This window comes from Hirundo rustica, chromosome 3, assembly GCF_015227805.2.
Source record: "Hirundo rustica isolate bHirRus1 chromosome 3, bHirRus1.pri.v3, whole genome shotgun sequence".
Lineage (NCBI taxonomy): Eukaryota > Metazoa > Chordata > Aves > Passeriformes > Hirundinidae > Hirundo > Hirundo rustica.
In genome coordinates, this window is record NC_053452.1 from 40,721,559 (window position 1) to 40,748,186 (window position 26,628).

A 26,628-nucleotide genomic window follows, 5' to 3' on the forward strand; every position below is an offset into this window, starting at 1 on the left:
ACAACAAAATGATATAATCTTATTATGAAATTACAATAAAATTGAAAGAAAAGCAGAATTGATATATTGGGAGTAATAACCAAAGAGACAGCACTAAATGTGCTGGAAAGACAGAACAAACAGAAACCCACCAACCGTCTCCAGCCTCAAATCTGTGCTACACTTTTGACACACTGTGTCAGAAACGGAGATGCTGCACATGTTGCCTACACTGGCAGTCAAAACCAAGACATATTTACATGACAAGAAAAGAGTTGTAAGAAGTGGAGGAAGAAGGAGTAAAAAGAGGAAATATTAAAATAATGAGAAGGAGCATAAACCTAGAAATCACAGTGCTGAACTCTTCTGGAGCTTTGAGTGTCTCCATGCCTTGGCTTTGTTCCGGATCCTCTGAGGTACGCCAAACACCCAGCCTGCTGAGCATGCTGGACCCTGTCCGATTCAGGCACTCAGACATCTTCAAGGGATGAGGTTTTTCTGTTTTGGTTTCACAGTGGCTGTATTACACCAATAAATCTGTCCACTGTACTTGATATAAATGAAATACTGAAGTTATTACTCACATTTGGTATTCATTTTGATCACCATGGATGTATTTAAATTATACAGAACCCACACCTACTACAACATAATGCCATCTGATGACAAATGACCTGGGCACTGAAAAGCTCTGATTTTTTTCATTCATTAGAAATTAAAATAGTAGCACATTCCTATGCAAGCCCACAGTTTTGCTGGTAAGTCCATGCTCCTAATTATGGCGTAGCTTAGGAAAATCAACCATTGTTTGAAAAGTGATATCAACAGATTGTAGGTTAATAGTGGTTTCCAGATTTTTGTGGTCATCATGAGGAAACATGAAAAGTTTCATGGGTTTTCACAGATACTGCATTGCCGTCAGTCTACTAGTGGAAAATAAGACTGCAAAAAATGTTTATATTATTCTATTGACTATCTGGAGGTCATTTATCTCTTGAACTGCAGCTTGGACCACTTCCTTAGTTTTCATCATCTCATTTAATAGCAAAGCCAATCTCGTTTATTAGCAAAATTTACATCTCTCTTCCCAAATTTTAAAACAGCAATAGTAGAGTGTCAGTTGCCTAGACCCCCTCACTTACCTCAGTTTGGTAAATACACTTCTCTATGTACTGCAATCTGTTCCCATGAGACGCTACAGAGTGAAAGGATCTGACTTAATTTCCCCTGTCTTTTCAAGTTCTGTTTTATAATCTAATCTTGTCCATTTTTGGTACAAGAACAAAATCACAACATACTTTTCTAACATATGATTGTTTTCATTGCTAAACTTTTCCTTAAAGAAAAGGGCATGTTTGAAACTCTCCCTCTGAGCTGTTATCTCACAACCACTTGCCACTGCTCTGTACTGCCCCCTGAAATAGCTGCATGCTTTTATTCAACAGCACAGAATGGAGATGATGACAGTTCTCTGAGCATGGCATTCCAAAGCAGTTCTTGCCTCATCTTAGCAACCCCCTGGCCTCTGTGGCTGAGGTGACTGTTTTATGCACCATTGCTTCACCAAGTCTGATGTTCACTGACTTGTCTTTAATGCCTTTAATTAAATCAATATTTTAAATCTCTGCTGACAACTGGCTTTTGCTCATTTTGATAATTCAGTTTTCAATGCGAAGAAGAAAAAGGGAAATCTGAGTTTCTCTATGTGATCATGGTTTTCACTGAAACGTCTAATTACAAGAAAGTCAGATCTAAACAACTTCAGAAAGAAGAATAAATCATGTTTCAACTTTGCAATAATTTCATACGTAATTTTTTAAAATTATAATGATTCAGTGCATGATATGTTAAAAATGTTATTCAGATTGCAAGGAGCATGGCTGAAATAATTAAAAGGATTTCCATGCAAGACAGCAAAGGTTTTTTCCACTGAGGAATTCTACGTGGTGGGACTGAAGTGTGAAAAAATATGAAAGACTTATCTTACAAAACAGAAAAAATCCCAAGCAATACCCAGCAGCAAGAAATAAGCCAACAAAAAAATCCAGTGACCCCACTGCTGCCCAGGCTGGCAGAGCAGTCTCAGCCATGTTTCGGGCATTTTCCAGAGGCTTTCTTACCTTCACTGCAAACTCCGTTTCTGTAGCTTTATGAACGCATCTCTTGCACACTGAATAGGAGCCAATTCCTATGTCCTCCTTGATCTCATATCCATCAGTAAAATGTATGTTGTTCCCATGTAACTGCTACAGGGAAAGACAAAAGAAACAAGGCAATCAGAACATGGGTATGTAAAAGCAGGGACCAGCCTCCTCTTGAAGGAGGTGCTTGATCTCTCCTTCACACAGCTCTCTTGTCCTTAGCAGCTTTTCTAATCCAGTTAAATTCTGAAGCTCTTTACTTAAGCAAGTAAATGTGTCTTTTCCCTTCCTACCTTTTTCCAGTCTGTTAGATGGAATTGCCCAAGTAGAAGTAGTGGAAAAACCACTGTGATTTTCTAAACTACTTTTGGAATGCGGAAAATCACCACATATTAGAAATTCACAGGAAACTGTGGGCCCAAATCTCCTGACACATCCACATATCTTGACAATATAAAATGATTTCTAATGGGCAGAAAACATATAAAATACTAATAGCTTCACAGCGTTCAAGAGAGATACCCCATATATGGGAATGCCTCCAGATCACTGGAGGTCTTGTCTAGAAGGTGTTTATCTGCAGTTTCTTTGTGAGAGAGATGTTAATATTTTAAGCCATTCATTCATATGCTCTTTGAAAAATGTCTGGGCACGTAGACTGATTCAGTGGTGACCCCACATTTGAGGCTTTGCTGCAAATTCCATCCCAGGACTCAAGAAATGACTAGCACCTCTAAGAATCCTCCAGAATCCTTTGTCTAAAAATGTAGCCTTGCTAGCTAAGTCCACACAGAACCTGCTAAATTTTAAAATATGCACATGTCAATATTCAATATATTTTTACAAAGTAAATCACAGGAATATGTATAACATTTCTGCCATGTAATTGCTTGGGTAACATTTAACTTACATCTTACTGTGGCATAAGAGCATCTTTAAGAGCATGACATATTCCACTATAAATAACTAAAATACAGATGAAAACCTACAAAAAACACAGGCAGGGTCTCTTCCCCTGAGGCACATATACCTGTGGCTGTGGGTAGGAAAGGGAGCTTTTTCCTAGTGAGAAAACTGGCTGCATCTTTAAGCAGCCCAGTTCTTTCTCCCTGTTCATTTCTCTGATGTACTGAACCTTTTGTAGCAATTTATTTCTACTTTAAAGTACAACTGGACAGATTTTTTTTAGGGGAATGGCAGCAAAGAACCAAGTGTCTGGCCTGTTCCCCCATCAAGCACCCTGGTTTAGGTGAGTACACCCAGGTTCTTGTGCAATAACAACAGGAGTATGATGGCCTCTTACACCCAGGAGCATGGGCTCTGTGTTTCTGGGAGCCTATAGCAGTAGTTCATCAAAGTTCATCAACCCCCTTTGCCAGCACAGACTGGATCATATAATCCAAGTCAAAACTGTTGAGAATGAAATGCATTCAGTGAAAAAACAGTATTTCATTACCTGCCCTGCCTGCACAACTGGAATCCTGTTTCAGGTATTGAGAAGTACTTTTCACCTCACTTGTGACGAAGTGCGGTTCCTATTTCCTTCGCAAAGCTGGTGAGGAGTGTTTTATATGTAAAAGCCTTTGCCAAAAAATTCTCTTTCTCCAGCACCTACATGCTGCATGTAAAACACCTCCTTCCTACACTAGGTAGCTGTGAAATACCAGTAAGAACATTAGGCAGCTTGAACACACACACTCGTATGTGCACATCAGATGTGAAATGTAACCAGCATCAGTACCTGCACAATTGGGTGAACAGTGATTTTGTGCACATCTTGCTGTGCAGGCTCCTGCACCAAGTTGGAGGCAACAAAGCTGAACCCTCTGAAAAGATGATGAGCATTGGCACTTGGAGGAACACCTGGGGAATCTGCAGGAGAGGGAAGAAAATGGCCTCATGAGTGCACAAAAGAAGAGAAAGGAGTAGCACAGCACCACAAAAGACAAAGTCACCCCCGCCAGTCAATAGCGGATCTGATAAACTGGCAGGCACATGGGAATATAATTCATCTCCATACTGAGGCTTTGGTGTGCCTTCTCCATTCCTTTTCTCTTTTGGATTTGAACAATGCAGGGGTACTGTTTGCAATATCCTCTTGGATACAGGGATTTTTTTTCACAGGGCATGTTCATTCTTAGGCAAAGTACTGCCTGTGCCAAGAGTGCACAGAGAGAGGGAAGGCACAGGGCAGAGAGGCTCGGTGAGAGACAGGAGACTCAGGGAGGGCATCCTGCAGGGCTTGGCAGAGGTTCTCCAGGCAGTGGAACAAAGCTACAGGCTGCTGTATCTCTCCTTTGCAGCACAGCTTGGCTACAAAGACCGAGAATAAAGAGAATGGAGGTCAGGAGGACACAGAGAATGCATGAAACCAATGTAAAAGCACAATACTCCAGTAGTGGTGGTTTGTGGTCTTACAGGAATCTTCTGAAGCAGCTTTAGGAGCTGGGACCTACTCCAGGGAAGACAGTGGCTGACTTGCCCTCAGGTGAAGAAAACTACTAGGATTGTTTTAAGTAACTTTCATGGAGATTTCCTCCCCATTCCTTCCACTGGCATGGCAAAAGGAGGGAAGGAATGGCTAAAGTTCAAAAAAATCCTGAATTATTCTATCTTTAGAATGAAATAAGCAGAGAGAAATTCTTTGTACCTGCACCACTGCTCACTGAGAGAAGCAGCATGACAAAGCAAGCAGAGCTCTGCTTTACTTAAAATTCTGAAAAGCTTTAAAGAGATCTTTCTCCCCAGCATATGTTTTATCCCAGGTATTTTTCTCAGCAAGAAGAATCACTTTGTAAACCGTTCCTTGGCAGCTGGCTGAGTATTATAAAATCTGTATTACTAAAATTTGCTAACCTTTTATTTGTTTTTTGGGGGGCTTGTGGGCTTTTTTTTTTTTCCCCCCTCCTTTTCCTTTCACATTTCCTCCAATGCACCATGTGATTTACTCACAAAGTTACAGTGCTGAACTTTCTTTAGAAAGCTACTTCCTTGTAGTAAAGTGTGCAAATACCCAGTTATCTAAAGAAAATACACCCCACTGAGCTTTATATCTGACTCACCTGCTTGAGGCCCTGAAAATAAGTGAGAATGTGTACTTCTTAGCATGTACACTCCTTGTATAAATCTACTGGTGAAATGAATAGAGGAACTGAAGTCAGAATTTGATAAAACCATATCTGCTTGGGAATAATCATAACCACTAATTCTGTTTTCTGATCACAAAGCTGCCTCAGCTTTGACAGGAGTCAGGAGTCAGTGTGTTCTTATTGCACAGCAAGCAGAGTTCAGATGGAGAAGATCGTCTTTTGGTAAAAGGTTTTTTTGTTTATCTCAGTGTTTTTGATGGGCACTCTCCTTGCAAACATGCGGATGAATCACACCAGACTTCTTGCATCACTGGATACTTCCTACCATGGCATATCTGTAACAGTGATTTTTACACGAGGGATTAATTAAGAGGAAAAAATTCTTGCTTAGAAAAAATGGAATGACAATAATTCTCATCTGAACACTTCTGAACCTCAGACAAGCTGTGATCCAGATCTAAAACTAAAGTGGCAGGTCAGCTCTGTTTAAAAATAACTGTTCCTTCATAATTCACTGCCAATCACTTCAGAAAATACTGCAGAAGAACTATTGATGATTTGGTGTCCGCTATTAAATATTCATCACCAACAACTGCTTGGCCCATTAAAACATTTTTTCTAAGTGCAAAATTATGCATAAATCATGTTAATTAATCGATAGCTCCAAAACCTGAATCATTTTTCTAGGCCTTATAAATCAGAATCATTTCACAGATATGAATTTGATCTACTTAGAAGCACCAATCATGTATAATGGTTATTTTTCTTCTTGTGAAAAAGTAATAATGCTTTGTTCCACTAAAGCATCTAAGTTTAGGGTTTTCAAAGGCTTCATAACTCTTAAGCAATTTCCTTTACTATGTTTCACTGGGGTTGGCAAACATCTTATTTGCAAAGGAGGATATTTATATACTTTAGGTGAAATTTTAAATACATTTTTCTCAGAAGTAAAATTAGCCTAAATATCCCTGCTGCTTACAGCCTGCTGTCCCATCAATTACAACAGTACAAACATTTGTGGACTGAAATCTAAGTTGAGTCACAGGAATGATCTTGGTTTTCTCCTTGTTCAAATCACCATTTCAAATCTAGATTGCTTCAGCCTCCAGCTCCCTGTAAAGAGCTGAGCCACACATATGAGATGTGGGTCCACAGTGGTGAATTTAGGAGGCAAATGCCCAGAAAAAGCAACTCCAACTTGGACAAATCTCTGAAAAAAAGTGATGTGAAACTATACACACATAAATGATCTGTCAGTGTGAGAAACCACATCTTTGGCACACAGATCTGGAGTTAAGAATCCACAGAATGCTGTTTCAGCCTCCAGGGTAAAGGAAGTTTCTGAGGTACAGCAAATCACTGGACTGACAAGATTTACTGGATCCAAAACTTTGACATAAACCTGCTTTAAGACAGGAGAACTCATTTATGAAGACAGTGTAAAATAACTATCCGCTCCTTGTTTGTGACTTAAAGCTTCATTAAAACACAACTGCACGATCATGAAGCAGGAATTAAGACAGTGCTTTCTATCTGAGGATGTTCTCAGAAACAGGGTTAGTTTGTTTAGGGTCTGTGTCCTGATATAAAATCCACAAAATAAAAAACATTATTGCTCTATTCCATTGTGAATGGAATACAGGCAATGTGAGCCTGTATTAAACACATTTGTGATACTCTCCCCAGTTTGTTTGACCCAACCAGTCAACAGTCAGGGGCTGCAAAATATTCTACCAGTCTGTAAAGGGCTTTTCCATCATTCTGAAAGTGTCAATGGATTCACACATCCAATTACACCTATTTTGAAATGTTTGATTCTCGGGCAAAGATCGATGGTAGGCCATGGCAGAATTGAGGCAGACCATCTCTCCACCCCAGCCACCACTCCAAAATAAACCTTCCAAGTCAATGTCTTGTATGAAATAACAAATTTAATTAGGTAACAGTAGCAACATTTAGAGTGTAAAATATGGCCCGAGGTATTAGTACAAGAAGTGAAGTGTGAACTTCCAAAGCAATCCAAACTCTTAATGCTTCTTTGCACATCAGTGAAACTTCCCATGGCAGCACCAGAGTGTACATCCCTCAAGACCAGACTAACTTGCAGTCTCCAATATTTCAGAGAAACTAGTGCCTCTGAAATCTAAATTAAAGCTAAAATCAGATGTGTGAAATGTCTGGAAACCAAGGACCATGTTTCTGTGCAGTGGAATACGAGTATCAGAACATGACCAACATATACTGGAACTGACTGAGGAAAGATTTGGAGTAGATACCCTTATTTCAAACCCCATGAAAGGAAACTTGAACCAGGCTTTGAATAGAAGTTTGGGCTAGTTTTAAGAAAAAAATGGTGTAGGTCATGATAAGCCTGAACAACAACTGCAGGAAATCTCAGCTCTGATTCATGTGTTATAATGTAGGTGTTTTCATAAAGAAAGATCAGATCTTTCCCTCTCACTGAAACAGTTCTGGGGCAATTTCAGGATTGAAGCTTGAGACCTTGTATGATTATTACCACGATAATATGTGATATTTACAGTGCTTACCACCTTCAAAGTGTTTTACAAACAACAACTGATACAATTTTTACACTTTAGAAAGTATAAACAGGTACTTCTTTACACAGGTACATCATGGGCAGAAATGTAATGTAACTCACCCTTAACTCCTGTCTAGCAGGAGACAACATTATAAGTGGGATTACCACTCTGATGTTATTGATATTCTTGCTTTGCACTTAAAAGAGTGGAAAGATTGAGTTTTGTGCAAGTCACCTTCATATATATACTGCACAAGTGTGGTATTTCTGTTAGGAAACAGAAGTTACAGGAACAACATTCTCTCGGCAAGCATTTTCTAAATATTGTGGGCCAAATTTCCTGTTGGCATAACTGTGCTGACCTGAGAACTTGATGATTCTTCATTGCTTTTAACCACACATTAACTTTCAACAGTCCACAATCTGTGGGATATAAAACATCTATGCAATATACAATTGCATACTAACTTGCAGAGATACAAAGCTATTTGAAGCCAAGGTAATTTAAGTTAAATTCAGAGAGTGTAAGCAGAGATGAGTAATAAAGTAGCAAAACAATAGTTATTTTTCCTTTAAAGAATGTGAAATCAGTTCTTCCTGAAGACAAGTTAATATGAAGCCAGTGAAATACTTGCAAGCTTCTTTTGCTGGAAAAGCAAAACCAGTCGTTTCTTCCTGCTGGATATGGCAAAACCCTGTAATGCCACAGGTGACGAGACTTTTAGACTATGTTGGAATATGGAGAGGAAAGGAAGAATGAATTGATAACTGAAAAGGTCTACTACCCATGTGCCACCTTACTAACCTGTGGGGGTCCGAGATGTGAACTCTGGATCAAAATGAAAGGTGTCTTCTGGCCGCCCCACTGCCGGCTTGAAAGGAGGCTTGATTTCTTTTCTGTACAGTTTCTACAAGGAGAAAAACAGATCACAGTCAGCATCAATGTGTACACTCTCAGCATCTGGAGATAGACTCCCCTGCTTTCTTTAGGGTGTCCTCTCTCAGCTCCACGCTATCCTTGCTGGAGTGACAGAAAAGGATGATGTAGCCATGGTTCTGGCTCTTGTTTTACCAGTCGGCTTAAAATCTGTGCCCTAGATGGTCCCTGCACATTTTAGCTACTGGAATCCTGAATATAAACACAAATGTTCCTGGCAAAAATTCAGCCCATAGACTGAAACAGTATTCCAGCTGGTGCATCTGGAAATTCACTGGTCTAAGGGCAGGACTGGAATGTGCAATGGTAAGACCAGGAAACAGGGTGACTTCATCAGCACAGCAATGGCAAACAGCAAAAAAAGCTGTTAGGAAGCCATGACTGCTTTAGCATTTATTATTTGTCAAGAACCAGCAATGTGTTTGATGTGCTTCCAGACTGAGCTGAACAACAGGCTTGGCTGCCTGGTCCTTACAACCTGAACAAGAGACTTATCTTTCAGTGTACCTGGTAAAAGGGAAGGGGGATTACAGCTGATGGTTACATGAAATTCCCATCAAAAGATGCTAGGGAGAAAGGACTGTAGATGGGTGGGCAGTCACACTGAAGCTCTACATGTGGCTTGAACCAAGGAACAAAACAAAGGAAAGGGAGGAAGGATGTGACAGGTAAGTACTGCTAGGTGTCTGAGTTTCTGCTGGTGGCTGGGGGGTCATGTAGGGGATCACTGAAGTAACAGGCACCATAAGTTCATCCTAATACATCCTGCCTTTATTATGAGGGACTCTGGGGCCTTTTTACTCATTCTCTGAGATCTTTAAGAAACTGCTACACCATGCTCCATTGCAAGCATTCATACACACAGATGCACACTGAGGTGAGGCTATCTGGATCTGATCCAAAGCCTGCAGAGGTTAATGAAAAGAGCCCTATTGATTTCAGCCATCTTTGCATCATCTCTGCCTGAAATGGCCAAAACCGAACATCACACTGATGGCAGCAAACAGAGCTCCAGTTTGACTCCCTGCCCCGTGCTGCAGCCCCTAGACTGCATTTCCTTTCTAGCAATGCTTTTGTTCTCAGCTTTCAAAGGGCTGAATTAGTTGCCACAGACAGTTCCCCATAACTGACATGTCTGAGCATAAATATAACATTTAATGCAAACTTTCAAGTCATGATAAGAACTGGAGAGTTCAACTTTATGACTGTTTTCAATATGTATTTTTAGGTTAGCTCTTAAAACAGCTTCCTAATGAGCTGATTTTTCAAAATGTTTAATGGACATTATTAAATGCTTGTCCAGGTCCTTGCGTGCAGGAAGATTCTTTTTAACTGTGCATTTTCTGGGGAATTAAATTCTGTAATACAAAGCATGTGGTCAAATCTAAGATACATATACATCACCACAGTTTGAATTTGATTTTGCATTGATAAATAAAGGTTCTTGAAGCAAAACATTCTGTAGCATAGTATTAGCCTTAACATAAAGGACGTATTTGTGGTTGAATTATGATTCCTTGGGAAAGTGGAAGAGTGAGGTTGGAAATGACTCTGCAATAATTAATGGCCATTTCACCATAAAAAGTTCCTGATTGCGTAAAACTGCTCCATATCTTTGGAGAGGAAAGGAGATGAATAACTGCTGTGAGCCACAATGGAAAGCCAGTCTTCCAAATAATTAAAAGCCAATTGCAATCTTAAGCAGGAAGTGTCACTCATCAGCTGAACAGCATCAAGCTAGTAATTAACATACCTCTTTTTCTGCCTGCACAGAATTTTATAAGAGAACTCAGCACCTACTGACGGTTTTTCTGTTGCTAGGATTTCACCTTGAGAAAGCTATTTGCTTCCCAGCTTCCCTTTATTTGTCTTAATTCACAACTGCAGTGCTTCTACTGCAGAAAGCAGTACGGTCACACGCACATGCTTCCTCACGGAATTAACTGCACAGCTCATCCTGTGAGGTCCAAAAATTGGAAGATGTTTCAGAGCTGTACATAATTCAGGAATTGCACTCTCTTTTCATTATCATAACCATATTCTCTCTGGCCTCTTAATTCCTTCCCCCATATGTAGTTTCTTAAGTGCTGTTGGAGCTACATTTGTATTTTGAGTCCGTAACCCACATCCTCCACTACTAGGGAGGGATTTAAGATTCATCGTGAGACATGTGCCACCTAAAGATTTATAATCACAAACTCGCTTTCTGGGAGGGGATGGAAACAAAGAAGCTGCTTGTGTGAGTGAAAGGCACTCCCTTTGAGCATAGCCCTGAGGACTCCCTTTTCCACTTCCTTACCCACGTGTGATAAAAATTAGACAACAGAACAGCAAAAGGTAAACAGCCTAAAACATTCCCCTCCCCCGCCAAGCTCTTGAACAGGGTAAGTAAATGAAATCATTGAGGACCAGGAAAAGCAGAGTAGTATCATCTATGGACTTCTCCACCCCACACTGGCTTCAGTTCTCTGAGTGAGACACTACAACCCAAGCCAAATCACTAAACCACAGGGCAGCCCAACACACTTAGACACAAAGGCTTGCTGCAGGCAGAACGCCTCTTCCTTTAAAAACCTGCACCCTGTAGACTGCAAAATTCAGTGTGGTACAAACTGATCTAAGAAGATAGTAAGAATCACAACCATTGCTCTGTATATATAGAGAGATTAGAGATCCTTCTGGATTTTTCAAGAATATTTCTGATTTTAGGAAATGTATTCATATATTATCTCTTACCATTGTCCCCAAATTTTTCAGGGATGATGCATCCTGACTGTGACCTCTTCTGGCAGAAACCAACCAGAGTGGGAAATGACAGCACGTTAAATTTCAAATCTTGCCTTTGACCATTTCTATCAGACTATCCATAACTTCTTGGTGAAGTTTAGTACTTTCTAAGTCACGGCAGTCAGTACTGTATGCTAAAGTTACAGTGAATTCCATCATCCGTTTAAATGGGAAACAGGATCCCAGTTTTCCTAGTTTAAATTCCAATTTTGATATCCAAATTTTTCTTTTGAGGCATCTGATTAGGCACTTTGTTATCTCGCACAGGTATAAGAAGCTGAGGGTTTTTTCCTTCCACATTGTTCCCATATCAATAAAGGAGAATTACACTCCTTAACCCTTAATGTTTTATTGAGAATGCTATTCATTTCTCTTTCCCAGTAAAGAATAAGCTCTCACATTCCATCACATTTTTTTTTTAAAACTGGCCACAGCATTGACTCAGCACAGAAAAATGTGACTGACAGGTATGAAGAATCACTGCATAACAGACAGCGTTGTCGGATGCAGAGGCTGTGCTGAGGGAATGCATAATCCACAGAACGAGGGAGATGGACTCCAAGGTGTGAAAACACTGATTTAGATAGTCATACCTGGATACATATCCATGCCTCTGATTACTTATCAACCCCTCATGTCCTCCTGAGACTTTCATAATAAGTATCTATGAATTAACTAGAAACCAATTCTATAGCAGTTTAAGAAACTATGAGCTTCTACTGACTTTCTTTCTGATTTCAGACAAAAACATTTTTATTTGAAATAACTAATTTTCATCCAGGTGCCACTGACCTTTTCTTAAAATATGCTGCCACATCCCTAGTATGATCTTCATCTGAACACCTCGTCAGCTGGAACTTAAGTAATACATAAGGGAGACTAGTAATAAAATGATGCAACACTGTGTTTACTTCTCTTCTTAAGTACTTAATTTTTCATCAACTTTAAAAAAACACACTCCTAAAAACCCCAGACATGTAAATGCTCTGCACATGTGTCTGGCAAATATCAAGAAAAAGAAAATGATTTAATTTCATTAAAAACTACTTAGTCATTTCCTCAGCTGAATTGCTCTGATGAAGAATTGAATTACTCCTTAGACACCTTCTAGAAATAGAAAGATGTTACCCTCCACAGTGGTGCACTTGTAGTGTGAGAATAAACTCCTCTGATACATATACCTGTCATGGCAAATCCAATAAGCAGATGAAAGGATGGACTACATTCTGAAACACTTGTCCTCTCCTAGATTAATGACTCAATGTTATTGCCTGCAAATGATAGAAAAGCTAGCAGAAATCAGACCCCAGGATTAATTTTTTCCTGTTGGCAAAATCTGCAATTAAGTAATTCACACTTTCAGTTCAGTTTGATCTCTGATTTATATTAAAGGAAAAAGAACTGGGATCCACTTTCTGCCCACTCCTTTCCTCAGCTGTATTTGACAGTTCATTTTCAAGCATGTCATTTGCTCTAGTTCCAATTTAGTCTGTCATCCAAACAAAAACTACTGTTTATAGCCCACTCCTCCGACAGCCGTCTGCAAAAAGGGATTTCATTTTTCATTTTCGATGAAAAGCCAGAAATTCATAATGCATGATCTGGACGGAAGAAACGGTAGTAAAAGAATCAGGAGCCAGACTGTGCTTTCCCAGAGCCAACAAATTAAATTATTTGAGGTCGACTCGTTTTGGGTCTGCTTGTCTTAAGAAGAAAAGGAGGTGCAAGGTTAATAAGCAGGTAGAACTGTCAAGGAGCTGGACATCTAATCTCTCTCCTGAGCATCCCAGCCTTGATCGTGAAAGGCAGTCCATCCATTTAACAACAGATCTATCGAATTTGCGTCATGGTGCCTGCTAAATGCCTCAGAGCAGTAAGACTGATATTTGCAGAAACCTCCAGCTATTTTTCACTCTGGAAAGTGGGAATTTAGCTGTAAAAATATGACTCTTACAGAGTCTCATGCCACCATTTAAGTCTGGGCATAAAAAACTCTGTGTCAGATTGTCCACCATTCATTTAGTGCAGAAGTTAGCCAGAAGTGAAACCTAAGGTGGCTGGAGATTTTGCTGATGGATGGCACCCTGGAACATGGGAATGGCTTCTGGAAAAGCTTTCCAGAGGAGGAGAGTTCCCTGGCCACACTGATTTCCAGGACTGCCCTTACTGCCTCTGGATGCAGTGGTCACATGCTATCAGCACGCTGCATTTGGCTGCAGCGTCATGACAAGGGCTGCTCCTGCCCCGTGTAAGCTATTTCCACCAGACATTATATCTGGCTATGTCTGTTTGAAGACAGTAAAAGATGGAAAAATGACTGCCCCAACAGGTAAACACTTTAGGGACAGAGAAAATAACCAGCTCTAACCCAAACCCCAAGGGAACAGCTCTGGAAATACTGTGAAATGAAAGCCCGAGTCACAGGGCTCCATCTGCAGCTCTGGTATTACTGCAACATCAAGACTTCACACATGGCTTAAAGGAAGAAGCTAACTCACTTCTGTTTTGAATCTCTCTTTAAAATTAGATGATACAACTTGGTGTTTTGTTCCTAGTTACCATGTCACTCTTGTAGGAAAAATCATGCTTAAAAGCAAACCTTTTCATAGTGCATTTCTAGTAGATACTAACCCATTCTTACCCTTCATGAAAAGGGGGCTTTTGATCAAGGATTGTTTTATTACAGTTGCTGAGATCTTCTGTGCTTTCAGTCACAGCAGTCCCGTCTATCATAGCTGCCAAGGTAGCACAGAAGTTCTCCAAAAGAGCTTGCCTCTTGCTCTCTGAGGTCTTTATATTGCCAAGGCATAAAGTAAATCATCATTTCTGTCCCACCGCAACAGTGCAGTTTGCTGACTGTATGCAAACTGATGTGGGAGGTTCTGTGTACATTAAGGGAGAACAAAATGAGGGCATCAGGGACTCTTTTCCTGCAACTGTACAGAGATCAGTGCTAAATATCTATGTCTGTTCCATTTCTGTTTTCTGACCCTGTTCTGTTTGTGTCCAGGGAGAACATGTTAACAACTGGTTGGATGACTACTGAGAGTCAAAGTCCTGGCTTCAGCTCAGGGCCAGGCTCACACTCCTCTAAAATACATACAGTACTGCAGCTGCTGGAACAAGATAAGCCTCCCAAGATCTCCTTGAGTGATTGCAAAATTAGGATAAAATGAGGAAATATATTACAAAGATGATGGCTGATCGGTATAATAGTGATCTGTCTCTGAGAGAGTGCAATAAGCACTAATTATGTTGGATTAAATTGGATTTTTACAGCTATATTTCACAGCAGAGTTAGAAGGCTGGATAACACATCAAAGGGCAATTAAATCCACCTTCCTCTCTAGCTCCAAGGCATGTTCAAGCATACCCATCTTCTTTGTGGTAGATATTTCCCTGTCCATAAGAGCTTTTTCAAATGATGGAGGACTGCAGAGTTTCCTTAGGACAGGTATGAAATTGCTCCCTAAAAAATGGAGCTTGAAACAACCACCAATTATTATGACAGAAGGTGGTCTTGAGTATTCTCATGGGACAGAACCGACTTTTCTGAAAACATTTCCAAGATGCAGAGCCTCATTTATTTATGATGAGTTAGTGAGCTGCTCCCCTAGCAAACACAGAAGAAAGAAAAATCCTCTCACTGTTACAGTGCTTCTTATTACATCAAGACATAGTCATCCAACCTACATTTTGATTCCAAAGCCGAGGACTGCAGAGATATTGGGGGAATACAGAAAATAATATTATTGATATTAACATTATTATTTCACAATTATGATCATCATCAACCACCCAAGTCTTTGGATTCTCTATTTTTTTATTTTCACTTACTGTTCTCATAAATGTAAAGTCTTCATACAGAATCTCACGATTACTAAGAAGCAGAAAAGGAGACACTCTAGACTCCAGAACATATTTAATGGGACTGAAAGTCAGCTGGACTATAAAGGAAAGTCTCAAATTCCACGTTCATTGATTATATATTAATATGTTTATGAGTCACGACAACTCTTCCACATGCACCTCAAATTAGATTTTTCTAATGAGTTTTTCCAAAATAAATGAGTTTGTGGGCCTTTCAAAGGCTACCTGGCCACCACAAAATGGTCTCTCACAGAGGAATTAGCTTTACGGCAAAATCCTGGGCAGCAGTTTGAGAATGGCTCTGTCACATGAGATTCATGAAGTTTTACCAGAATTTCTCATAAGAACAGCATCAATGTTACCTGTTGTACTAGCACTCCTGAGTGAATGCATTAAATACTGAAGAGACACAACAATACCGTAACACGAGTTGGATAAAACTAAACTAGAAAATGCTAGGGGATGTGGCAAACAGCGGTTCTGATGCACTGGCAGATGTCCAGCTCAAGAATGAAAAATATTTGCCTTCAGGTTTGTCTAAGAATAAGTTAATTTGAACAATCACAATGCTGAAAATGTGAGATTGAACCTCTTACGAGTCTAAATCAAACTCAGATAATCTGTACCACCACTTTTATGAGCTGTAACTGATAGCAATAAAATAAATCCTTGTTTATCATTCTGTTAATCACACCTGACATGTTTTATTTGAATCATGTTTTATTTGATCAACGGTTCAAATTTTGGGTACTGATGCCAACATGCATGCAAGAGAGACAGAGGCACACACTGAACATGCTTTAACTCTTCTGTGTTTGACAAGTTAGACTCTATTTTAGAGAAAGTCATCTTTTCCTAAGCATGGAAGTTTAAGCACATCCAAAAACGTAGCTAAGAAAAAAGTAACGTTGTTCTGCTTACATTCCAGTCTATAGTAACAAAGAAAGGGTGACGTTTAATTTCTTCCACTCCATCAAATCCAGCACCTGAGAAGAGAATGGAGGAATCAAAATTAAGTCATGCTTATAAAAGAGCTGCATGATGTCTCTTCTCCACTCTCCCTCCCCTTCCCTACTTTTCTCCTGACGAAGTGAGAGTCCCCATCTAAAACAGTTCTAGTCAGGAAGTTCTGAATGGTGCAGCTGCCATCACAGTATAAACTGCCACAGATACACACAAGGGCACTTCATTAATGAGACTCTTATTCCAAGGGTCTTTTACTTTTCTCGAATTAAGGCTGCTGCCAAGGCTTTGGGTGAGACATGGCATTTTAGCCACGGCAGGGTGCATGCACCAGCAAGCTCAGGAAAGGCCCCAGGATGTCCCAGTACTCTGGCAAGGCTCCACCATGGGCAGTTTTTCTGTCCACACTGACTTTCAAATTTTGACTAGCTACTGTTCTCCGCAGGCACAGAAAGCTGCACTACAGGCAAGCAGAGACTCAAAATACCAACGGGCTCCAAAATGATTTGAGGTAAACCAGGGTTTTAGGTTCCTCCTCTTCACATACCATCTTCAAATTCCTGTGAGTACCAAAATCATCACTCTCAATGCTGTTTCCTTCAATATTAAATTTCTGTTACATTACTGTAGGAAATTCAGGGAAAGTCTTCTGAGATCAGGTAATGAATCTAATTCCTTCATTACTTTTGCCTTATGTTTTCACTGAATATTGACTTTTTTATTCTTTTAGCTCAATTTATTTCCTTCAGTGCTATCACATAACCATACAGGTACTCAGTAATAATTAAAAGAACTGTCAGAGAGGATTTAGAATGCCACTTTTTGGGTTGATTTGACCTTATTAATAGTACCTTGCATTTTCATTTCAAGGAGAATTAAACCCTGGAAGCAAAGGCTTTGCACTGCAATTCTGGAATCAGTTCCTGAAGGGGACCCAGCCTACTTCTTCACAAGCATTCAAAGCAATCTTGATTCCCAAAAAGATTGCACCTTGCAAGGGGCACTCAGCACTCCAGAGGACTCAGCTTTTTATACATGCAATATTTTTACTTTGGGAAGATCAACATTACAAGCAGTTTTACAAAGGCCTTGTCAACTGAAGCTTTTGTGAAATGTGATGTCTGCTCTCCTTTGTACAAGACTGTTACCGATGTTTGTCAAAATGCAATGATCAGGAACAGCTTCCTACAGCCTGCTTAACATTCACTGATGAATGGATATGGGAAGCAAACACTTTGTAAATGTAACATGCAGGATTGTCTGTCAGGCCTGCTGGAAAACAGAGAAGAGGGATGACCCCCTAATTAATTCCCCACCCCAGTAATCTTTCAGTATAGGCAAAAGCAAGGGATGCACATGAGGGTACGCAATCCTAACCTGCAACACAAAATTATGTGCTCAGAGGTGATCAGCCCCGCTGAGGAGTCTGTGGGTTATGACAGACAGACATTGCTACGCAAGCACAACATGAAATCCAACGTCAGAAAAAGAAAAGAGGGCAACATGGGCAACATGACAGCAGTCACTGTGTGTCTGTTCCATTTCTGCAACTGGAGCATGGACTGTAGTTGACACACTCCCCTGTAAAAGGGTATACTTATTAAAGTTAGGAAAAATCGAAGAAGGCCAACAAGGAATGTTATGGAATGACTGAGTGGGTCAGGACTTTTCAGCCTGGAAACAGATGACCGAGGAAGTATAAAACAGATCACTAAATGGTGCCAGCAGGAATCAGAAGAACTTGGAGATGTTTCCTCAGGAAACAGTTGTGTGATGTGGAATTCCTTGGAAAAGATGATGTGGCACAAAATACTTATATGGGTTCATGGGGAGGCCAGGAAAGCCTGTTGAAAAGAAATCTGTTGAAGATTACTTCATCAAAAAAAACACAAGAGGTTCAGGAAACCCCCTGCTTGACCTTTAAGCAGGAATAGGGTATGAGAAAATTTGGATGAAGCAACACATATGTTTATCCTATTCTTACACGCCCCATGGCAGTTGTTTACAGTCCATGGGTACTGAACAAGAAAATAAGAAGTCTTAGAATAGGACTTGTTTTATGACTTGCCTAGCATATTTTTTGTTCAGTGCACAGTCTGAAGTCTGCAAGACTCGTCAGATTCATTCTGATTTTAGCAATGCCAACAGAAACACCAAACTAACAGAGTTACTCTGAAGAGAATTGCATTAAGCAAATTTTCAGAAAAGAAATATCTCTGAAAAATGCTTTGAGTTCAGTGGTGGCGATTGGAAACTGCAACATGCGGTAAATGTTCTTTACCACATCAGGATGAAACCCAAGTGCCAGACTGATTTTGCAGGACTGGGATAAATGCTCAGACACTGTAAGACACTAGTAGCATATCCTAGACTGAGGATAATTGCTAATGCATTCAATTTTCTTTGCTCTGCCCCTTCCCCACTGCTTCTGTTTTCCTTCTTGCTTAGCCTAATGGATATGTCATTGTGTGTTGGGAATGACATGCTTTTGTACACACCATCTATTTGAAAGGTTCACTTTTTGCTACTGTTGTTGTTTCTTTTCCCACAAACCTACAGAAATAAGGACAAAGAAAAGAAGTCCACCCACAGCTACTTCTTTTAGTGGGGGCTGTAGTTCTCGGTAAGAAATGCGAGCATGCAGTTGACGCAGGCATTTGTTTGAAAAAGTTTCATTTCCCAGTTGGGGCCACCTCAGCTCCAGCACAGAAGGAATATGTTGTAAAGTGCAAGGGCTTAATATATTGAAGAGATTTAGGATGGTGGTAGACTCATTTTGCAAGGCATGGCTTACTTCCAGTTCTTAGCAACTGATTTTACACTATGGAGAAGGTTCAGCACTTCCTGCAGTTTCTCCTCCCTGATCTTCTCTGCCGTGAGGATTGCTGGTGTAGCCCACAACCCCTTGATGGACTGTGTGCTGTGGCTGTAGGCAGCAGCGTGTGGCCTGGTCCTCTCCTCAGCTGGAGGAGGGAAGTGGCCCAAGGGTGCACGCAGGAACAGCTCAGGGAGCCAGGAGGACAGCCCTGACCCCACGGCAAAAGCCTCGGGAGACATTAGGCATCAGTGCTTATGGCAGAGTCTCTCAGGATTTGCTCAGCATGTTTCAGCCATTCATCTACCACCTGCAAATCTGCAGGGGTACTGCAAAGAGATGGGCTTTGATGGAGAAGAGAAGAGCACTGCAGAGGTCATGACTGGAAAGGCCTGCTGCATGGAGATGGACATTTCTGGGCACAGAGACGGGTATTCAGCAAATATCTGAAGCACAAAACACAACAGCACACTGCACAACCACAAATACTTCACCTTCCTCAAGATTTCTAGTGATTTTGTGTTTTTTAGCTTCACTTCAACCCCAGTTTAGCAATAATACCTATCAGTCAAGAATAATCAGCATAACCAAACCTACTGCCTGCAAATGTTCTTATGTGCCATCCAGTCCCATGAGGGTCCAAGAAGATAAATAGTTCTTTTACATCAAACTGCCAGTTTAAACACATTATACAGTGCATTTCTATAAAAGCAGCCTCACATTAGTAAGTGAGAACTTAATTATCTAAGTTTTATGCCGGCAATAAAAGTGCCTGCAAACAGTAGAATGTTTTATTTTTAATTGGTTTTGATTATTGAACCATTATGGACAACACGAGCTTTGACATATTGAGGGGAAAAAAGGAGACCTAAGAAACTTAAAAGTTGATTACCTGGATATTCAAATTCATCAGAAAGAGCTTCCAGATTTTTAGTTTCAGATAGTAAAATTTTAGTGTCTCTACAGCTTCTCTACAGAATCTTTTTAGTGAGCTTTTTAGTAAGAATTTTTGAGATATGTTTCTAAGGTTTACAAGAAAGATTTACAGTCACTGATAAAAGTGAAAGCTGTTTTTTGTTTAAACTCATCATTTTATAAAGTTAAAGCCCAAAGTTTTCTATGTGCCAAAGCAGAATGTATCTTAGCTGAGAACACCGGATTAAGAAAAAAGTAATGATTTCCTTGGAATTTACTCTGAGCCTGTGGGCATATGCTTCTATTTTAAACTTTCTTGGCTGAGCTTCTCAATTGTAAGGACTCTGGACACTTTATACTGCTCAGCAGCATAGCGAGTTTGTTAGATAATGTGGTTTTTTTATATAAAATACATTTTTAATATGTATTTGTTAAATAATTAAGTTAAATAATATTTACCTACCTGAGGAGACGCAGGCCTTAGAGCAAGTGCCTTGAAATGTAATGAACTAACATTTTCACCATAATCAGAATGCTTACTCCTTATTTGCCTGGGTATTCAGTTAGTTTAAGAATTCAAAATTATGCTTATCCATAATCTGAAATTTGTTGTGCTTAGAGCAATAATACCAAAGCAGTGCTATGCAGACTATTTATACAGCAAATAGACTCAGAAAAAAATGGACAGTGCCCAAAACCAGGGATATCAAAGGAAGATTTTCCATTCCTTAAAAACTTGTCACAAACATTAGTATGGGCATCAGACTTAAAAATAGAAGCAGGTAAATCAGATTACTAAATTTCTCTTCAGTCTTGTCTAACTTGCTTCAACCCTAGTATTTCTTCCATTAATAATCCAAAGCTTCCAAACAGGGTTTCAAAGCAAAATTTCAGAATACATCATCAATCTTTACTTCTGTTTTTTAAGATACCAAATTCAAATGGCAAAAAGCATCTTTTATCTTGTATATGTCTAAAATTGCATTTTGGAACTAAATGCACTTTCCATATTTGCAAATTTATGAAACGATGGCTGAAATAAAGTGTTTGATCCATAAAATGACTGATTTATTTTAGCATGCTTCACTAACTTTCCAAAGATTTTTTCAAAACTGGATGTCTAAGCATACTTCTCTTTTAGTGTTATTATTCCTTTCCCAGAAAAAGCTAAAATCCACAAGGTTGAAGCAGTCTTTTTATCTGCTGACTTCTGTTCAGTATTTAGGCCAACTATTCAAGCTTTTCTTCTCTTGTTATCAACAGGTCCCTTTCCATCTTCCTTTGTGCTGATTCTCAATCAGTTAAATCAGAGAATGCCTTCAGGAGCATTCCCTGAAATGTTAAGATCTATTTTTCCGTTACTATTTTAGATTTTATTTCCTTGGATGTTTCTATTATAATTTTTTTTTTCTCCCTCCAAGCCTTCCCAGTATTTCAATAAACCTCAGGTTTTAAAACCTTCACCCCTAGCAATTCCCCATTATTAACATGTGAGGGCTAGAATTGTTATGGCTAAAACCAAGGTTTTGTGAGTAGCTTTTTATTTAAGGACTGCTATCCAGAGACTCCCACTGACTTCACTGGAGCTCCATTTAGGATGGAAAACAAGCAGAGCAGAATAAACCAAGAGATTGAGACAGGGAGGAAACAGCAGAAAGAAACAGAGGTAGGGAGTGGGAAAAAGTTCATACTTGATGCGAGCTAGCGTACTAGTTCTTCTGAGCAGAGATTAAACCTAGAAATCCTACTACTCTATTTTTTCCAGTGTAAACTGGGAAAATTTCCAGTGTAAATTTCCAACAAATTGCTTGAGAGCTATTGAAATGTGCTGAGAAAATGTGTTTTTCTCCCCTCGTGTTTACAGTGTATCAGACTACAAGGCCACCATTTAGATCAAGAGGTCAAACAAATGGGAAGGCATTCCCTCTGCGGGCCATGTGGGATCCCCCTGGCAGGAGAGGGGTCACAGTGACATGCTGCAGGACTGGCTCCCCACTGCCACCCAGCACTGGGCTTGACTGGGTTGTCCCCACATGCCTGTGGGGAACAATGACAGAATCTGCAATGACAACCATGCCATAGGCATTTTCTATGACCTCATCAAACGCAATTAATTTCTTAATAAAACCCATAAACAAAGGTACAGATGATGTAAGATACACTATCCAATATATACGTTTAGGTTATCACAATCTAAAGAGGATTTTTAACAAAGGGTGAAGACCCACTGATCCTTTAAGACTGCAGCTTCTATATTTTTCAAACCCTATACTGCGTTAGTGCATAGGTCTAAACTCCATATAAAGTGTAGTTAACTATCTTCACATTTTGGTTAGCCAAAACAATCCCCGTAGGCCTGAGATCCAAGGACACACCACAGCCTCATGCCTTGCAAAGTATAAACAAAAGTGAATTGTGGGGGAGAGAGCTGGGGGAATATGACTTCATTACCTGAAGATGTAATTGGAGAATTAACCCCTGATATGCAAATAGACCAAATTTACTTCTGTCTGAAAAACTTGTAACTATCATCTGTCTTTGCTGTAGCTTCTGTGAGGCTTTTACACTGCCCAAGGTGTATCTATTAAAGGTCGTTAATAAATACCCACTTTATTCTTTTAACTCTGTCTAGCCTCTGTGCTAGGCAGCCACTCCAAGGCATCAACATCAGTAAAAAAGAGACAATGTATTTAGCTAATAAAAGAATAAAGTCTACTGCAAGACTGCCCCTAGAGAACAGAATGAGACAGAATTGAAATGCACTTGAGAATGTGAGAGAAAACCTGAGATTTGCAGTTAAATTATACAGATTCTAAACCACTCTTGTTTCTCAGTTCCCTATATTATCATACACAGCAGGTATCTTAAATCATTCATAAATGCTGGCAGTTCACTCACCCTCTTTACCAAAAAAAAATGAAACACAAGTTAATATCGTGTTTTAGATTTCAATGCTCTGCCTGTACTCCTTTCAAATTTCTCTAGTGATGCTGAAGGTTCACTGTGCCCTGGGAAGGAACGCCAAATGCCACCTAATGAAGAGGATAACCATGGGAAAAGATGAGCTGAGAGGTACAACTCACCACCCGCCAAGGCAGGGAGCACATAACGAATGTCCTGATCAAATGCACACGTACCTAATCTGTTGGAGGGGTTCCTTTTGAAGAGGGCTCGCAGCAGGCTCTGGGCTTCTATGCTCAAGAACTGTGGCATTCCCAGCTTGGCTCTGAAAGAACACAACACTTGAAAAGAAAACAGATTTTTGAAGTTTTTTTTCCATCCCACTGTGGCTGAAACAGTGGAACTGTAGTAGTCAGGATGGGGAGACACATGAAATCAGTGACCAAAGGCTTCCTAAGCATAGTGCAATGCAGAGTGAGAAGCTGATTTTATTCTGCTGATCTTAAGGAAGGTTTTAGCAGTGACTTCACTAGAGGTAGGGCAGATCTAATGAATCTCTTTTGCAACCTAAATAAGTCACTTTCCTACAGAATTTTTTCAGTTTTTTAGTTTGCTGGAATAAATTGAGGAATTGAGGAATGTAAACAATCAAACTTAATGAAATAACATATACTAAACTGCATACTGCTTAAAGAGAATCAAACTTTTCTCTTGGCCATTCACCACTACATTAAAAAATGCACTAGTGAGCAAAGCTAAGCTTCAAATACTTTTCTCTGCGTTTAACATTAAATGAATGGGACATCGCAAAGGAAAAGGTTTGAAACTTGGTAACAACAAAATATAAGATGTCCTGCAGAAACCTGATTTACCCATATTTTGTGGATACTGGCATTATCACAAAAAGTAAGATAAATTTCTTTTGTAACAAGGCCCTCTCTCAGTAATTCACTTCCAACTGTTTATTCTGAAGGCAATTTTAGAGTTAAACACAGGCATCAGCTATGTGTGCCTTACCAAATTCACGCCTTGCATGGCTTTGGAAAGTTCATTATGCACATCATTACTCTCTACCCATCACATACTTGGGCCCTGTGGAGTCTCCAGAGCTTAGAGTTAACTCACAGAAGAATGAAAGCAGTTTTGATACTCACTTGAGAATGAGTGCCATTGTCTCCTTTCTGTCTTTTCCCTGGAAGGGTAATGATCCCGTCAACATCTCAAACTGTGGAGTAGCAACAAAATGATAAATCAAATGTGCATTGGGATGGTCTGCATAGCTGAAAGACACCCCATCCATCTTCTATTTCCAACACAACTGAAAACTAGGGGAAAAAAATGATCCAACAAGCTGTGCTTAAAAAAAAAAAAAAAAAAAAAAAAAAAGGCACAGCAAGTCTGGATGACTGCTCCATTCCAGAGACCTGTTTACTAACTATTTACAGGGATATTTGTTGTCAAGTTTCAGTATGTTTGGGAAGAAGTGTAATACAAACACTGTTCTTTATATGACAACAAACAACACCTGTTGTTTTATGACCAATGCTGACAACAAGGTATTTGGCTGAGGGACCCGTAGCCTGCATGGATATGGCTCTTCTTAGGTGTTTGGCATAGACTACCATGCAAGGAAAATGGATTTGAGATGCCACTCCCCACCTCTTTAGGCTGAGTCAAACCACCTCTTTGATTGTATATTTGAAACACTTAAAGATGCCTTTACTATGTTTTGCAGGAGAAACAAGACTAAACCCCACATTCTCAAAGCTTTTGAGTGTGCCTTTTCTCTCATGCTTTGATTCCTCTGGCTGTACTCAGCGATGAATCTCATAAGTGTCACATTTCACTGAACCCAAATCTCAAAGCAAAACACAACAGTTGTCATCAATCATTTGCCTAACTCAAATGTTGAAACATCAATCAGTTATGGTTCCTTGGAGACAGATTAGTGCTTTCAGAAAATTAGACAGGAATTTCATATCTGTAAGAAGTGAAAAGCCCAACAAAACCCCAGTGGAAGAAGCTTGCCTAACTTGGGTTCAATACCAGGTCTTTCACACAGCTCTTGCCATGGTGTTTTATGGAATGGCTGCTTTTTCTCTGACTAAGGGAGGCTGAAAGCTGTGCATCACCGAATATAAAGACACCGAGAACATAATTCAGCTTGGACACAAAGGAAAATGTCCACTGAGGGTAAGATGAACTATTACTTGTTTGTGTCAGTCACTCAGGCTTTGGATCTCTTCTATTACAATAAGCTAATTAATTAGAGTAATTAATTAGTCTAATAATTAATACTAATTGCTATAAGTAAATACCTGTTAAGGCAGGAAACGGTCTTCAAGCCTTACAAGCCTTTTGTACCTTATCCCACAAGAAACCGCAGTGCTCCCAGAAAGCACGTTTGTGCTAAGAAGGATCCTTTCATTACCAAAACGTGTCAGACTGCCCCACCGCCTGACTCTACTTTTTGCCCAGATTAAATATAGCTATACCATAAGAAAAACATAGAAAACAGAAGAAAACTAAGGGTGAAACTGCTACGTTAATTTTGGGAGAAGGGCAGAGATGTTTAAAAGCCAGGTAACTAATTGAATATAGTTAATTGAAAGATTAATCTTCATTAGTAACAAATTACCTCAAAGCACTAAAATGCATAGTAGAAACAGAAATAAAACCACTTTAGAAAAATGTATATGGCTGCCAAATATAAACAAGATTTGGAAAAAATGAATGTACTAACTTCTGCTTTGGTTAGGAGAGGCAAGAAAAGAGGAAAGCCGCTCATTTTCTACAAAGAAACGTAATGGAGGAGAATGTTTAAATCTGCCTAGATGACGCTGGAGCATAAATAGCATTTCCAAAGTAATTCTGACTTATGAGAGCCTCAGTCCTGATAAAAGTGCTCAGATATACTGGGAATGAGGGGCAGAGAACATTGCTTCCTAGGGCAGCAGCAGAAATGGTGCAGATTGTACCAAACCCTCCTCATGATTTCTAGAGCATTTATGCTCATGGTAAGTACCTAATGTTCACTTACACTTGCTCATGTTACTTTCTTATTATAATAAATCTAATTTAGCAGCATCAACAATGGCTGCTACATCTCACTTATACTGGCATAAATGGGCTTGACACTGCTGGTGCAGATAATAGAGATATAAGCAGCTGCTTGGTCAGTGACTACTGGGAAAGGATTGTAGTTCCCACCCACCCAAATATCCCAGGGATACCTGCAAATGCACCGTGGCTGCAAGGGATGGAAATGAGAAGGAAGGAATTTGGAAGAAATTTAAGTCGCAGGAGGGAGCAGGGGGAATGACAGTTCTGGGGGCTGCAGGAAACATTAACTGTGCTGCTGTAAAGGCCAGCACTTTGTTACCACATCTCCAATTGCGCAGGCCTAATGCTGAGATTAATTCAGGTTCAGAAGAAATGCACTTAACATCAATATTTAAAGTGAAAGGCAGCCACGTCAGTTAAGTGTACCAAAGGTTTTTAATTCAATGAACTTAGCTAAGCAGCATTTGAAGAAAGCATTCGTTTCTCAACTGCAGTCCTGACTAAATGTGTCCAAGGTTAAAAATGAAAGAACAAGACTGGAAAAAAAATTGAAATTGTTCATTTCATTAGTTAAAGCTATCATTTCACTGCACAGAGACCTGTCTTCCTGCTTATTTTTTCAAAAA

The 26,628-nt window shown here is 39.7% G+C and overlaps 1 protein-coding gene across 3 annotated transcripts in view; it reads right to left on the bottom strand.

The window, feature by feature from the left end:
* The window catches only part of RPS6KA2 (ribosomal protein S6 kinase A2), a 292,629-nt gene that overhangs the window by 28,715 nt on the left and 237,286 nt on the right, over positions 1 to 26,628 (bottom strand). For all 3 annotated transcript variants that reach the window (XM_040059468.2, XM_040059466.2, XM_040059467.2), the window contains 6 exons: positions 24,094 to 24,164; positions 23,176 to 23,264; positions 16,267 to 16,331; positions 8,557 to 8,659; positions 3,862 to 3,992; positions 2,100 to 2,225 (listed from right to left, as the gene is read on the bottom strand). In XM_040059468.2, the coding sequence (XP_039915402.1) occupies positions 2,100 to 2,225; positions 3,862 to 3,992; positions 8,557 to 8,659; positions 16,267 to 16,331; positions 23,176 to 23,264; positions 24,094 to 24,164 (585 nt within the window). The remainder of the gene's footprint in view (positions 1 to 2,099; positions 2,226 to 3,861; positions 3,993 to 8,556; positions 8,660 to 16,266; positions 16,332 to 23,175; positions 23,265 to 24,093; positions 24,165 to 26,628) is intronic.